This window comes from Sapajus apella, unplaced genomic scaffold, assembly GCF_009761245.1.
Source record: "Sapajus apella isolate SASKATOON/1434 unplaced genomic scaffold, GSC_monkey_1.0 scaffold196, whole genome shotgun sequence".
Taxonomy (NCBI): domain Eukaryota; kingdom Metazoa; phylum Chordata; class Mammalia; order Primates; family Cebidae; genus Sapajus; species Sapajus apella.
Genome location: NW_022437136.1, coordinates 218,790 through 234,719, shown reverse-complemented (window position 1 = coordinate 234,719; position 15,930 = coordinate 218,790). Strand labels below are relative to the sequence as shown.

General features: G+C 48.2%; 1 protein-coding gene and 1 non-coding gene across 7 annotated transcripts in view; one reads left to right on the top strand and one right to left on the bottom strand.

Moving 5' to 3' along the window:
- ABCC1 (ATP binding cassette subfamily C member 1) overlaps positions 1-15,930 on the top strand; it is a 188,048-nt gene that overhangs the window by 47,588 nt on the left and 124,530 nt on the right. For all 6 annotated transcript variants that reach the window (XM_032269639.1, XM_032269638.1, XM_032269642.1 and 3 more), the window contains exons 2-5: positions 4,824-5,000; positions 6,709-6,834; positions 13,495-13,632; positions 14,467-14,592. In XM_032269639.1, coding sequence (XP_032125530.1) covers positions 4,824-5,000; positions 6,709-6,834; positions 13,495-13,632; positions 14,467-14,592 — 567 coding nt within the window. The remainder of the gene's footprint in view (positions 1-4,823; positions 5,001-6,708; positions 6,835-13,494; positions 13,633-14,466; positions 14,593-15,930) is intronic.
- LOC116543798 lies at positions 8,121-8,239 on the bottom strand. Its single transcript, XR_004265703.1, has one exon. It is a non-coding gene; the product is annotated as a 5S ribosomal RNA (ribosomal RNA).

The window sequence follows — 15,930 nt, the reverse complement described above, 5'->3', positions numbered from 1 at the left end:
TCAACATGGTGAAACCCCGTCTGTACTAAAAATACAAAAATTCAGCTGGGCATGGTGGCGTGTGCCTGTAATCCCAGCTACTCAGGAGGCTGAGGCAGGAGAATTGCCTGAACCCAGGAGGCGGAGGTTGCGGTGAGCCGAGATCGCGCCATTGCACTCCAGCCTGGGTAACAAGAGCGAAACTCCGTCTCAAAAAAAAAAAAAAAAAAAACAGAAAAAACAAGGTATAGAACAGAGTATTTATCATGGTGCCTTTTGGGGAAATAGTATACATAGGTTGTATTTGGAATATATCTGGAAGAATGTAAGATGTTAGCACTGGTAGCTTGCTTATGGGGTAGAATTGGGGGGGGTGGTTAGTTTGGAGAGAAACATATTTTTCACTATATACTTTTTTCAGTAGTTTGAAAGAGTTTTAGCACACAAATATATTACCTATTAAAAATAATTACAAAGAGAGACACGGTTCGATGCATGAATGGATGGGTGCTTGGAGATACAGATGGGTACCTAGACAGGTGGATGAATAGGTTGGTGGGTGGGTGAAGTGGGGGGGGTGGGGGGTGGGTAGATGGATGAATGAATTGGTGGGTGGGTAGGTGGATGGATGAATGGGTGGATGGGTAGGTGGATGGATGGCTGGATGGGTGGACGGTTAGGTGGATGGATGAATGGGTGGATGGGTAGGTGGATGGATGGCTGGATGGGTGGACGGTTAGGTGGGTGGATGGATGAATGGGTGGATGGGTAGGTGGATGGATGGATGGATGGGTGGACGGTTAGGTGGATGGATGGCTGGATGGGTGGACGGTTAGGTGGATGGATGAATGGGTGGATGGGTAGGTGGATGGTTGGCTGGATGGGTGGACGGTTAGGTGGATGGATGAATGGGTGGATGGGTAGGTGGATGGATGGATGGATGGGTGGGTGGACGGTTAGGTGGATGGATGAATAGGGTTTTACTGGCAAAGGCTCAGAAGCCATTCTATATATAATGACCACCAACAATTTAATCCCTTTTTCTGCCTATCACCTAGGAATTACCAGTGGTGTAGTCAGTTAAAATAATCAGTTCTTGAGATGTCACTCCTTCTTCACGATCAACTTCTTATTTACAAGGCTGTGTTCCAAATGTACCACGCCACAGAGGCATGAACTTTGTTCTTTTTAGGGTTTGGGTCTTGATGTTTCCTCGCTGAATCTCTTTGTGTATGTTGGCCTTGTAAGGTTTACTTTTTTTTTGTTTTGAGATGGAGTCTGCCCAGTCTGGAGTGCAGTGGTAAGATCTTGGCTCACTGCAACCTCTGCCTCCTGGGTTCAAGTGATCCTCCTGCCTCAGCCTCCCAAGTAGCTGGGGCTACAGAAGTGCATTACTACGCCCAGCTAATTTTTATGTTTTAGTAGAGATGGGGTTTTGCCATGTTGGCCAGGCTGGTCTTGAACTCCTGATCGCCTGCCTGGGCCTCTCAAAGTGCTGGGATTACAGGCATGAGCAATCATGCCTGACCTAATAACTAGATTTCTTTAATTCTTAGAACATGTATATTTTTATCAGATTGTCAGATTTTTTAAAAAGTGAAATGATCTTATTTCCTTCATTTCCCATTTTTTAACCTTATTTTTTGACATGGCTTTAAAGATATATGGAGCTATAAGGGTCTGGGTACCTTGACATTCTATGGGTAATCAGGTGATCGTGGGAGGGCTGCTGGAATCGGAGATATTTGGAGGGTGCATAGGCAAGTGGGAAGGGAGGGCTGAGGGAAAAGTGGCCTTTTTGGGGACCGCAGCCAACTGAACACCTGGGCCTAATACAGAGACTGGCTCCTCCCAGCTCCTACTCATGGTCATGTAGCAGGAATAGGGGCCTAGCACCGCCAGATTTTCTGATTTTTAAAGTTGTGCTAGAGGCTGGGCACGGTGGTTCACGCCTGTAATTCCAACACTATGGGAGGCCAAGGTGGACGGATCACCTGAGGTCAGGACTTTGAGACCAGACTAGCCAACATGGTGAAACCCTGTCGCTACTAAAAACAATTAGCCAGGCTTGGTGGTGCGTGACTGTAGTCCCAGCTACTGAGGAGGCTGAGGCAGGAGAATTGCTTGAACCCAGGAAGTGAAGGTTGCAGTGAGCTGAGATCACGCCACTGCATTCCAGTCTGGGCGAGAAAGCAAGACTCTATCTCAACAACAACAAATCCAGAAATTCAAATTTTTTTTTTTTTTTTTTTTTTTTTTTTTTTTTGTTGAGACGGAGTTTCGCTCTTGTTACCCAGGCTGGAGTGCAATGGCACGATCTCGGCTCACCGCAACCTCCGCCTCCTGGGTTCAGGCAATTCTCCTTCCTCAGCCTCCTGAGTAGCTGGGATTACAGGCACACGCCACCATGCCCAGCTGAATTTTTGTATTTTTAGTACAGACGGGGTTTCACCATGTTGAACAGGATGGTCTCGATCTCTTGACCTCGTGATCCACCCGCCTCGGCCTCCCAAAGTGCTGGGATTACAGGCTTGAGCCACCGCGCCCGGCCCTAATTTTTTTTTAATAAAAAGTATGCCAGCTGGGCATGGTGGCTCACGCCTGTAATGCCAGCGCTTTGGGAGGCTGAGGTGAGCAGATCACTGGAGGTTGGGAGTTCAAGACCAGCCTGACCAACGTGGAGAAACCCCATCTCTACTAAAAATATAAAATTAGCCAGGCATGGTAGCACATGTCTATAATCCCAGCTACTCAGAAGACTGAGGCAGGAAAATCGCTTGAACCCGGGTAGGCGGAGGTTGCGGTGAGCCAGGATTGCGCCATTGCCCTCCAGCTTGGGCAACAAGAGCAAAACTCTGTCTCCAAAAAAAAAAAAAGAAAAAAAAAGAAAAAGAAAAAGAAAAAAAATGTAAATAGTATGCCTTAACAGCAGTAACAACAAGCCAAACTGTGGCTGGGGGAACCTGTTTTGTATGTCTTATTTTATCCAGCCTAATTTTAGTAGAGATAGGAAACTGAGATCCCAAAAAGGGGAGTAAATTTTCTCAAAGTTGTCTAGTCAGTTGCCAGATTATGGCTTCACTTAAATTTAAATTCTTCAGCTGGGCAGGCATGGTGGGGCATACCTGTAGTGTAGCTGCTCAGGAGGCAGAAGTGGAAGGATCGCTTGAGCCCGAGAGTTCAAGGCGCAGGGAATTGTGATCTTAACACCACGCTCCAGCCTGGGCAACAGAGCAAGACCCCATTTCAAAAAAAAAAAAAAAAAAGGAAAATAAAGGAAAATTTAAAATCTTCAATACATAACAGCTGATAGTGGAGGTTTATTTTTAGGTGGGTATATCTGATCTATTTATGTATTCATCAGTTTGGCGTGGCTCTTTAACAAAATACAGGTTTTTTTTTTTTTTTAAAGATGGGGTTTCACCATATTGGTCAGGCTGGTCTCGAACTCCTGACCTCAGGTGATCTGCCTGCCTCAGCCTCCCAAAGTGTTGGGATTACAGACGTGAGCCACCGCGCCCAGCTCTTTTTTTTCTTTCTTTCTTTTTTAAGTAAAAGTAATTGAAACAAATTTGTTTCCAAGGTTGGACAGCTCAGTGGTAAAATGCAGACTTGAACCACATTGCCTGAGTTTAAATTCAGCTCCAGAGCTTACTAGCTGTGTGATACCAGACACAGTATTTAACTCTTCTGCGCCTGAGTTTCATATCTAAAAAAGGAGATGATAAAAATACTTATAGAATTAAAGGAGATAATATACACGAGGAACTTAGAATAAAACCTGGCACACAGAACTGCAATTTGGATGTTATCCTGGTGGTGGTGGGTAGTGTTGATGGTGACGGTGGTGGTGGTGGTGGCGGCGATAGCAGTGATGATGGTGGTGATGTGGTGGCGGTGGCGGTGGTAGTGGGTGGTGGTGATGGTGGTGGTGAGACTGGTGGTGGAGCTGGTGGTGGTGAGATTGGTGGTGGTGTTGGTGGCGGAGACGGCAGTGATGGCGGTGGCGGTGATGGTGGTGGTGATGGTAATGAAGATTAGAAAGTCCTCCCTTCACAAGGTCAGAGTGAACTAGATGACCTAGGGTTCTTGGGTTACAAGAGAATATCCTTCAGGATTCCTTTAAATGTCTGTCTCCATCTTTTGTACTACAGTGGGACTAGCACAGATTCGAGATGAGACACTACATGCCTTTTTTGTTGTTGGTTGGTTTTGTGTGTGTGTGTGTGTGTGTGTGTGAGAGAGAGAGAGAGAGAGAGAGAGAGAGAGAGAGAGACAGACAGACAGACAGACACAGAGTCTCGCTCTGTTGCCCAGGCTGTAGAGCAGTGGCATGATCTCAGGTCACTGTACCCTCCGCCTTCCAGTCTCCAACGATACTCCCACCTCAGCCTCCTGAGTGGCTGGGACTACAGGTGTGCTCCATGCTCAGCCACTTGTGTTTTTTGTTGAGACGGCATCTCACTATGTTGCCTAGGCTGGCCTAAAACTCCTGGCCTCAAGTGATCTGTCCACTTGGCCTCCCAAAGTGCTGGAATTACAGGCGTGAGCCTCTGCACCTGACCTGTATGCTCCTGTTAAGAGAGCTTTATTTACTTATTTTGAGACAGGGTCTGTTTCTCAGCGGGGAGTGCAGAAGACACCACATACTTTTATCTCTCGCTTCTCATTCCTTAGTCTTCTGGCCGCTGATCTTTTGCGTTTGTGTCTTCATCCTGAGAGTCCTTGGGTAAAGGAGCTTTGTCTGTTTCTTCAAACCCCGTGGCAGGTGGTTTGGAGCTCCAGGTGAGCTCCTGTCCTCTGGGTTGTGTCTGCTGACCCCTCGCCTGTGTTTGTGTCCGCAGGACTGGAACATCACGTGGTATACCAGCAACCCCGACTTCACCAAGTGCTTTCAGAACACGGTCCTCGTGTGGGTGCCTTGTTTTTACCTCTGGGCCTGTTTCCCCTTCTACTTCCTCTATCTCTCCCGACATGACCGGGGCTACATTCAGATGACACCTCTCAACAAAACCAAAACTGTAAGTCACCGGGGGAGGGGTTTTGTCATGGAGGGGCGAGGAGGTGCACCTGGGACGGGGAGCGTGGTTGGTGAGAGCGAACATTTCTACTTAGTTGACCCTAAGTTCCTTCTTGTAGAAGGCAGAAGAAGAAGGTGGGAGATGAACACTGGAGCTCTGGAGACAAACATGGGTTCAAATCTTGGCTCTGCCACTTAGTATTTGGCCTTGAGCAAATTTTTTAACCCCCCAAGCCTCAGTTTCCCTATTTATGCAACAGGAATGATAGGATTGCTCTCAAGGTGTTACTGGGAAATTATCATTTCTTCCCCCCTTACCAAGGGGGTGAGCTTTTTTAAGTATATGTGTGTGTGTGTGTGTGTGTGTGTGTGTGTGTGTGTGTGTGTGTGTGTGTATTTTTTTCCTGACCAATTGTTAATTTTATGTATAGAGCAGGTCTTGCTATGTTGCTCAGGCTGGTCTTGAACTCCTGGTTTCGAGTAGTCTTCCTGTCGTGGCCTCCCAAAGTACTGGGATTACAGGTGTGAACCACCATGCCTGGCCCCTAATGTTTTTTTTTTTTTTTTTTTAAGTTTTCTTTTATTTTGAAATAATTTAAAGCTACAGGAAAATTGCAGTTGTGGACCAGGTGTGGTGGCTCATACCTGTAATCCCAGCACTTTGCAAGGCCAAGGTGGGCGGATCACTTAAGGCCAGGAGTTTGAGACTAGCCTGACCAACATGGTGAAACCCTTTTTCTACATACAATACAAAAATTAGCTGGGTATGGTGGCACATGCCTGTAATCTGAGCTGCTTGGAAAGCTGAGGCTAGAGGATCCCTTGAACCCAGGAGGTGGAGGTTGCAGTGAGCTAATATTCTGTCACTGCACTCTAGCTTGTGCAACAGAACGAGACTCCATCTCGAAAAAAATAAAAATGTTGAAATAGTGATACCAGGAACTGCCCCCCCTGATTTTCTCTATCCATTACTCATAATTACTGTCTTTTTTTTTTTTTTTTTTTTTTGTGAGACACGGTTTTGCTGTCGCCCAGGCTATAGTGCAGTGTTATGATCACAGTACACTGCAACCTCGAACTCCTTGCTCAAGCCATTGTCTTGCCTCAGCTTTTTGGGTAGCTGGTAGCTGGGACTGCAGGCGTGTATCACCATGCCTTACTAATTAAAAAAAATTGTTTTTAGAGCTAGGATCTCACTTTGTTGCCTAGGCTGTTCTCAAACTCCTGGCTCTCAGCAATCCTCCTTCCTCAGCCTCCCAAAGTGCTGGGATTACAGGCATGAATCTGGTTTATATTCACTGATTTTTAATCTTTTGCTACATTTGTTTTATCAAGAGCTTTTGCTCTCTCCCTCTCTATGCATGCTATAATTTATTTTTTCTGAATCATTTGAGAATGGATGCACCTTGAGACCCCTAAGTAAATACTGTTTGTGGAGGGCTTTCTTGCGCAGGGTGCTGGGGTTGCAGATAGAGATGAGCAGTGGGCTGAGCTCTTGAGTGTTCAGGTGCTGGGGGAATGGTGACCAGACAGACAGTCCTGTTGGAGGCAGTGGGGCATGGCAAGCTGGCAGTAGACCATTGTGTGCCGGCCCAGATGCCAGGTCCCCCTCTGAAGGACTTGTCCTTATTCCAGAGGAAAGTCACTGTGTCCTAGGACTGTGGTTGATCATTTGAAGGTTGTAGGATGTGTATATGCTTCTCTTCCAGGCCTTGGGATTTTTGCTGTGGATCGTCTGCTGGGCAGACCTCTTCTACTCTTTCTGGGAAAGAAGTCGGGGCATATTCCTGGCCCCAGTGTTTCTGGTCAGCCCAACTCTTTTGGGCATCACCATGGTAAGTAGGAGCTGGCTGTGACCCCTGGGTGATCTGCCGGGCTCAGTGGAGACCGAAAGTAGTAACTGGCATTTAGAAATACAAAGACGGACTGGGCGCGATGGCTCATGCCTGTAATCCCAGCACTATGCGAGGCTGAGGTGGGCGGATCACTTACCAGCCTGGCCAACATAGCGAAACCCCATCTCTACTAAAAATACACACACATACACACACACACACACACACACACACACACACACACACACACACACACACACAGAGACAGAGAGAGACAGAGAGAGAGAGAGAGAGACAGAGAGAGAGAGAGACACACACACACACACACACACACACACACACACACACACACACACACAGAGAGACAGAGAGAGACAGAGAGAGAGAGAGAGAGACAGAGAGAGAGAGAGAGAGACCTGGCAGTAAAAACCCAGAAATGCGGCTTTTCTTGGAAAACTGAACAGTCTGGCAAGACTAGAATTATAATTTTTTAGGGCAGTGATCAGCTGGAGCTGAGATACAATTGTAGCCTCCCCCCCTCACCCCCGTCTTAAAGAGGCATGGTCTCGCTTTCATCCAGGCTGGGGTGCAGTGGTGCCACCATAGTTCACTGCAGCCTCAAACTTCTGGCCTCAAGCCGTCTTCCCACCTCAGCCTTCTGAGTAGTTGGGACTACAGCTGTGTGTCACCATGCCCAGCTAATTTTTGGCTAATTTAAATTTTTGTTTGTAGAAGTGGGATCTTACTGTGTTGTCTAGGCTGATCTTAAGTTCCTGGCCTCAAGTGATCCGTCTGTCTGGTCTTCCCAGAACGCTGACATTATAGGCATGAGCCACTGCTCCCAGCCCCAGCTGCAGTCTTTGGCTGGGGCATGTGTTGTCCAGTTTGCTACAGTCCCCACCATGCCGTGTTGTCTTCCCTGCCACTGATTCTGACTGGCAGATGCCCCCTTTTGTTGTGTTTGCTGTACTTTGCTTTTGTACTAGCTACTTTGGTCACTTACATACTAACTGCCTGGGACCTGATAGCCTTGAGTTTTCAGTATTTGGCGTAGGGGGTGGGTTGCTAAGCTAAATAGGAAACTGCTCTGTCCCAGGGGATACAGGACTTAGTGAATGGTAGAGACAAGGAATCGACTTTATTAATTACAGCTGACATGCATCAAGGACTCACGATGTATGTACCTTGCAGTATTCTTGGTGTTTCACATGTCTTGAAATTCATTGAATTTTCAGAACAGCCCTGTGAGATGGGTACTGCTTTTTTTTTTTTTTTTTTTTTTAAAAAGCCTACAGCACCCAGTTTTCCCAAGCGGTCTCCCATCCAAGTACTAACCAGGCCCGACCCTGCTTAGCTTCCGAGATCAGATGAGATTGGGTGCGTTCAGGTTGGTATAGCTGTAGACGAGATGTGTACTGCTTTATTCCCATCTTACAGGTGAGGAAACAAGGCACAGAGAGGTTAAGTGTCCTGCTCAAGGTCACACCACTAGCATGCAGCTGAGTGAGGGGTGCAACCCCAGAGGCTATGCTTTTAGCCCCTGCAAGCTGCTGCTTCTGAGTCATGATTAGAGAGTTCTCAGAGAGTGTAGCCCTTAAGTGCTGTAAAATGGGGAGGGAGGCCAGGCGCAGTGGCTCATGCCTGTAATCCCAGCACTTTGGAAGGCCGAGGCTGGAGAATCACTTGAGGTCGGGAGTTCGAGACCAGCCTGACCAACATGGCGAAACCCCGTCTCTACTAAAAATACAAAAATTAGCCAGGTGTGGTAGCACACGCCTATAGTCCCAGCTACTCAGGAGGCTGAGACAGGAGAATAGCTTGAACCCGGGAAGCAGAGGTGCAGCGAGCTGGGATTGTACCACTGTGGTTTAGTCTGGGCGACAGAGTGAAACCTTGTCTCAAAAAAGAAAAAAAAAAAAACAGAACAAGTTTGAGGCACGACATTCTAAACAGGGAAAACAGTTTGTCTAGGGAGGGGTTGAAGGTTAAGGGGAGTATGCGGGGAGGGAGATGAGCTGTGAAAAAGGAACACGGTGTGAAAGGTTGAGGGGATAGAGAGTGGGCATGACAGAGGGGTACAGCCAGATTGCCAAGGACCGTGAGTCTTTATTTTAATTAATATTTTATTTTTAAATATTAGAGACAGTCTTACTCAGTTGCTCAGGCTGAACTGCACTGGTGTGAGACCACAGCTCACAGCAGGCTTGCATTCCTGGGCTCAAGCGATCTTCCTGCCTCAGCCTCCCCAGTAGCTGGGAGCACAGGCATGCACCAACACGCCGGGCTAAATTTGTTATTTTTGTAGAGACGGGGTCTACCTATGTTGCCAAGGCTGGCCTCAAACTCCTGGTTGCAAGTGATGCTCCTGCCTGGGGCTCCCAAAGTGCCAGGATTGTAGGTGTGAGTCAGGGTGCCTTGCCCAGACCATGATTTTTTATAGCATACATATGTGCTATTCACTCTCTTCCAGGAACTGACCTAATCCCTTTATTTATTAATCCATTTATATTTGTTTACTGATTATCCTCCTGTTGTGTGTTAGATAAGCGAACTGGCCCACGGTAACCTGGTGAGCAAGTGGTGGAGTCAGCTTCCAGTCTGGGCCCCAGCGTGTGGCCTGGCACCTGCGGGGCTCTCTCTGCTTTGTGCCTGGCTCTCCTGGGGTTTGGTTCCCCTTTGGACCCTCAGAGCCTGGCACTGTGCCTGGCATTCAGTAAGCATTCCATAAATGCATGGAGGGAATGAGTCAGTAAAGGGCTTTGCTTTGTCTTGAATTCGGATCTTGGGCTCAGTGTTCTGGCAGTGCGATATTAGAGTTTTTTTTTTTCAATTTAAATATAATAGAGACAGAGTCTCTCTGCATCTTGCCCAGGCTGGTCTTAAGTCCTGGGCTCAAGTGATCTCCCCACCTTGGCCTCCTAAAGTACTGGGATTACGGGCATGAGCCACCACACCTGGTCAGCTGTTTTGACTTGAGTAGGTCATCCCCCGCTTAATTTCCTCGTTCTTGGTCATATTTTTTTTTTGAGGTGGAGTTTTACTCTTGTTGCTCAGGTTGGAATCCAATGGTGCGATCTCAGCTCACTGCAACCTCTGCCTCCTGGGTTCAAGTGATTCTCTTGCCTCAGCCTCCCGAGTAGCTGGGATTACAGGTGCATGCCACCATGCCCAGCTAATTTTTGTATTTTTTAGTAGAGACGGGGTTTCACCATGTTGGTCAGGCTGGTCTCGAACTCCTGACCTCAGATGACCCACCTGCTATGGCCTCCCAAAGTGGTGGGATTACAGTCGTGAGCCACCGCACCCAGCTATTCCTGGTCTTTTGATCATTCATTTATGCCTTTGTCTCTCATCCTGGGGACACGGGTGATGGTCCAGGTTTGGGTCTTTTGATCCCTCAGGGGACTCTGAGCTGCGCTGGCTGAGAGGTGAACTGACCTGTGAGATCCTCAGCCTCTTTTGTTCACCTGAGGTCTCTGGGATGGAACGGAGGACCAGCTCTGCTGTGAATGCATCAGGAGCATTCTGACTGTACCGCAGGGAACCAGAATATGCAGGCACTGGGAATATGGGACAGGATGCAGCCAGCACACTTTTTTTGGGTTTTTTTTTTTCAACGGAGTCTTGCTCCGTTGCCCAGCCTGGAGTGCAGTGGGTGGCATGATCTCAACTCACTGCAACCTCCATGTGGTTCAAGCAATTCTCCTGCCTCAGCCTCCTGAGTAGCTGGGATTACAGGCATGTGCCACCACAGCTGGCCAACTTTTGTATTTTTTGTAGAGATGGAGTTTCACCATGTTGGCCTGGCTGGTCTCCAATTCTTGACTTCAAGTGATCCATCCGCATTGACCTCCCAAAGTATTGGAATTACAGGCATGAGCCACTGCACCTGGCTGATGTTAAAAATTTTTTTTATCCCTACTCCATACCAAGCATTGGAGACACAAGCATATAGTCTATCTGTACAAACACACATTAAATAAATGAGTACTCAAAAAGGCACCAAGTATTAAGTGTATGCAGAGTGCCATGAGGGGGGAGGGAGGGATGCTTGACTTGGCTGGGGGATAGTGAAGCTTCTCTAAGGGAGGGATGGTGCAGCCGAGCAGGTTGTTAAAACGTTGAAGGACCTGAGGGCAGAAGACCAGTTGGGGAGAATAGCACATGTAAAGTCCTGGGGTCACAGGGAGAACTTGAGAGTTCTGTGTGGCTGGAGCAGAGATGGGCGAGGCGGAGAGCAGGGGAGATGGGGCAGAGGCTGACCCCGGGAACTTGGAGCATCAGGGCATGTGGGTTTTGTTTTTCATTCCAGTTACTCTGCCTGTATTTCTAAATAAAGTTTTATTGGCATGAAGGCATGACTATTCATTTACATATTGGCTATGGCCACTTTCACACTACGGTGGCAGAGCTGAGTATTTTTTTCTTTTTGAGACAGAGTCTTGCTCTATTGCCCAGGCTGGAGTGCAGTAGCATGATCTTGGCTCTCTACAACCTCCACCTCCTGGGTTCAAGCGATTCTCCTGCCTCAACCTCGTAAGTAGCTGGGACTACAGACACGCGCTACCATGCCTGGCAAATTTTTTGTATTTTTGGTAGAGATGGGCCTTCACTGTGTTAGCCAGGATGATCTCGATGTCCTGACCTCGGCCTCCCAAAGCACTGGGATTACAGGTGTGAGCCACCACACCTGGCCAAGTAGTTTTGATGTAGTGTCTTTGGCCTGTGAAGTCCAAAATATTAATTATGTGGTCCATCAAGAAATAGTGTGGCTGGGAGCAGTGGCTCACACCTGAAATCCTAGCACTTTGGAAGGTGAAGGTGAAAGGATCATTTGAGGCAAGGAGTTACAGACCAGCCCAGGCATCATAAGACCCATCTCTACCCACCCCCAGAAAATTCGTCTGGGCATGGTGGTGTGCACCTGTGGTGCCTGCTGCTCGGGAGGCTGAAGTGGGAGAATTGCCCGAGCCTGGAAGTTTGAGGCTGCCGTGAGCGGTGATAGCATCACTGTGCGCCAGCCTGGGCAGGCAGAGGGAGACCCTGTCTCAGAGAAAAGTGTGCTGATGTCTGTTCTAAATGGAGCCTTCATCCTGATGGGTGGCTCACACCTGTAATCCCAACACTTTGGGAGGCTGAGATGGGAAGATTGCTTGAGGCCAGGAGTTCAAGATCAGTGTGGGAAACAGAGTGACCCTGTGTTTGGAAAAAAAAAAAAAAAAAAAAAAAAAAAAATTTTATGGGCCTTGTGGCTCTCTATAGTCTCAGCAGCTCAGGAGGCCGAGGTGGGAGGATCGCTCAAGCCCAGGAGTTTGAGGCTTACAGTGAACTGTGGTCACACCGCTGCAATCCAGCCTGGGCAACAGAGCGAGACCCTGTCTCAAACAACATCATCAACAAGAACAACCCAAACCAGGCTTTCCCCCTGACCTTTCTATCCCATCCCAGATCGACACATGGGCTCCCCTAACCCCTGCAACTTTCCAGGTTGATGCTGTTCGTATCTCTATTTTGCAGAGGAGGCATTGGAGATCCCAAGAGGTTCTGTAACTTGCCTGCAGGTGCTCAGTGAGGCAGGGGTGGAGCTGGGCCTGGAGCCTCTGAGCTGAAGGGCAGTCCTTACTCCAGGTTTACGGTCTGCCAGCTCATAGGGACCAGGCTGTGGTCAGGCTGCTGCATTCCGGCCTGGACAACGCAGCGAGACCCTGTCTCAAAAGAAAAAGAAAAGAATTACGGTGAATGGTGTCCTGCATCAGGAGATAAATGATGAATGAATACGAAGATGATGGTCTTGCTCTCTTTTTAAAAAATTATTTTTATTTTTAAAGACTCAGTCTCACTCTTGTTTGTCAGGCCAGAGTGCAATGGCATGATCTCGGCTCACTGCAACCTCTGCCTCCTAGGTTCAAGTGATTCTTCTGCTTTAGCCTCCTGAATAGTTGGGATTATAGGCATCTGCCACCATGCCTGGCTCATTTTTGTAGTTTTTTTTTTTTTAAGTAGGGGTGGGGTTTCACCATGTTGGCCAGGGTGGTCTCGAACTGCTGATCTCAGGTGATCCACCCACCTCAGCCTCCCAAAGTGCTGGGACTACAGGTGTGAATCCCTGCACCCGACAAGGTTCTGCCCTCTCTTAAGTCCTGTGGGCTGGGCGCTTTGACTCACACTTGTAATCCCAGCACCATGGGAGGCCGAGGCAAACGGATCACCTGAGGTCGGGAGTTTCAGACCAGCCTGGCCAACATCATGAAACCCCGTCTCTACTAAAAATACAAAAAAATTAGCTGGGCATGGTGGTGCGTACCTGTAATCCCAGCTACTCAGGAAGCTGAGGCAGGAGAATTGCCTGAACCCAGGAGGCGGAGGTTGCGGTGAGCCGAGATCGCGCCATTGCACTCCAGCCTGGGTAACATGAGTGAAACTCTGTCTCAAAAAAAAAAAAAAAATACAAAAATTAGCTGAGCATTGTGGCAGGCACCTATAGTCCCAGGTACTCAGGAGGCTGAAGCAGGAGAATTGCTTGAACTTGGGAGACAGAGGTTGCAGTGAGCTGAGATTGTGCCTCTGCACTCCCGCCTGGACAACAAGAGTGAAACTCCATCTAAAAAAAAAAAAAAAAAAAAAAAATCACCAGCTCCTGTTGTGTGCTTCTCTCCTCAGCTGCTTGCTACCTTTTTAATTCAGCTGGAGAGGCGGAAGGGAGTTCAGTCCTCAGGGATCATGCTCACTTTCTGGCTGGTAGCCCTGCTGTGTGCCCTAGCCATCCTGAGATCCAAAATCATGACTGCCTTAAAAGCGGTAAGTGGCAGCCTCATTCCTCATCTTCCTTCAGTGGCCCAGGGGGAGAGATGCTGGGTCCCTCTGGCTTGTGTAGAAGCTATGTGTTGCCATGGGAACCAGAGGATGGGTACCACATGCACCTGACTTCTTGCTTGGAAACTTCCCTACCCCACCAAATTCTTACCAGGTCAATCCCAGCCTTTGTCCTAGAGCCTTCCTTCCCCAGGGCCTGATTTGTCTGTGTTCCTCCGAGGGGCTCCCATGGGACCTCCAAGGGCAGGAGCTGTGGGCAGATGCCAGGGTGTCCCCATTAGCAGGAAACAGCAAGACAGGCGGCTGCAAATGCTGCTGGGCTGGGATTGGAGCTGAGCCGGGAGCAGTGTTTGCAGAGTGACTGTTCCCCCCCGGGACCCTAGGCTTGTCCTCATATTACCTTTATCCTGTCAGTTGCTGTTCTGGCTGGAAATGTTGTTTACATTGGCTGCCGTGGGCTGCTCCTAGGAATTTCGAGGAGTGTGCACATTTTTTTTGGAGATGGAATCCCACTCTGTCGCGAGGCTGGAGTGCCGTGGCACGACGTCTTACTATAGCCTCTGCCTCCTGGGTTCAAGCCGTTCTCCTGTTTCAGCCTCCTTAGTAGCTGGGATTATAGGCACCTACCACTACACCTAGCTAAATTTTGTATTTTTAGTTGAGACGAGGTTTCACAATGTTGGCCAGGCTGGTCTTGACCTCCTGACCTCCTGTGATCTGCCTATCTTGGCCTCCAAAAGTGCTAGGATTACAGACGTCAGCCACCGTGCCCAGCCCCAGAATGTGACCTTTTTCCTTTTTTCCTTCCCCACCGTGCAGGATGCTCGGGTGGACCTGTTTCGTGACATCAGTTTCTATGTCTACTTTACCCTTGTGCTCATTCAGCTCGTCCTGTCCTGTTTCTCAGATCGCTCACCTCTGTTCTCGGAAACCATCCACGACCCTGTAAGTGTGACCGTAGACAGGTGTATGCGCGTGTGTGTATGTGAGTGCGAGAGAGAAGCATGACACAGTACCAGCTAACATTTCTCAGGTCCATCCAGGATCTCGTTCCAGCCTCCCTCAACCCCTGATATAGGAAATATCATCCTGCCCACTTTACAGATGGAAAAACTGAGGCTTAGATGTGGCTGGGGGAGCTGAAGGAGAGAATCTGCTTTGTCCTTGTGAACTGCTGTGTCTTGTAGGCCTGTAGGTTTTTCACTTGGCGTGGTGATTCTGGAAAATGTGAGCAGATATTTAAAAATCAGTACTTTTTATGAATTCTAGCTGTCCAGATGTTCTGGAAAAGTGAGAATTTCTGATAATTAGGCCTCTAATTCCACAGGGCGGAGCTGTGGAGTTGCTGGAGTCCTCACCACTCCCTGCCGTATTATACTGGAGTGCTTTCCTCACTTGTGGCAGGTGTCTGGACCCTAGGGATTTGAGTTTCAGACCCTTGGTCTTTTTTGTCAGTTTCACAGAAATTATGTAAATGCGGAAACTCGTCAGTGGGGAGTGTGGAGATGGCCACGATTTCTGCTGGTAGAACAAAAGGGAACACTTCATTTGTCTCCCTTAATTCTTTTGTTTTTCTTTCTTTGAGACAGGATCTTGCTCATTGCCCAGGCTGGAGTGCAGTGGTATGATCCTGGCTCACTATAGCCTTGACCTCCTGGGTTCAAGCAATTCTCCTACTTCAGTCTTCTGAGTAGCTGGAATTACAGGCGTGTTTCACCATGCCTGGCAATTTTTTTTTTTTTGGTTTGAGACAGTCTTATTCTGTCACCCAGGCTGGAGTGCAGTGGCATGATCTTGGCTCACTGTAACCTCTGCCTCCTGGGTTCAAGCGATTCTCCTGCCTCAGCTTTCCAAGTAGCTGGAACTACAGGCATATGCCACCATGCCTGGCTAATTTTTTGTATTTTTAGTAGAGACGGGGTTTCACCATGTTATCCAGGATAGTCTCAATCTCCTGACCTCATGATCCACCCACCTCAGCCCCTCAAAGTGCTGGGATTACAGAAATGAGCCACTGACCCCAGCTGCCAAATTTTTTATTCAACTTTTAAGTTCTAGGGTACATGTGCAGGATGTGCAGGTTTGTTACATAGGTAAATGTATGCCCTGGTGATTTGCTGCACAGATCAACCCGTCATCTAGGAATCAAGCTGAGGATCCATTAGCTATTCTTCCTGATGCTCTCCTTCCACCCGATCCCCAACCTGGCAAACTTTTAATTTATTAATTAGAGATGGGGTCTTACTATGTTGGCCAGGCTGGTCTCAAACCACTGGGCTCAAG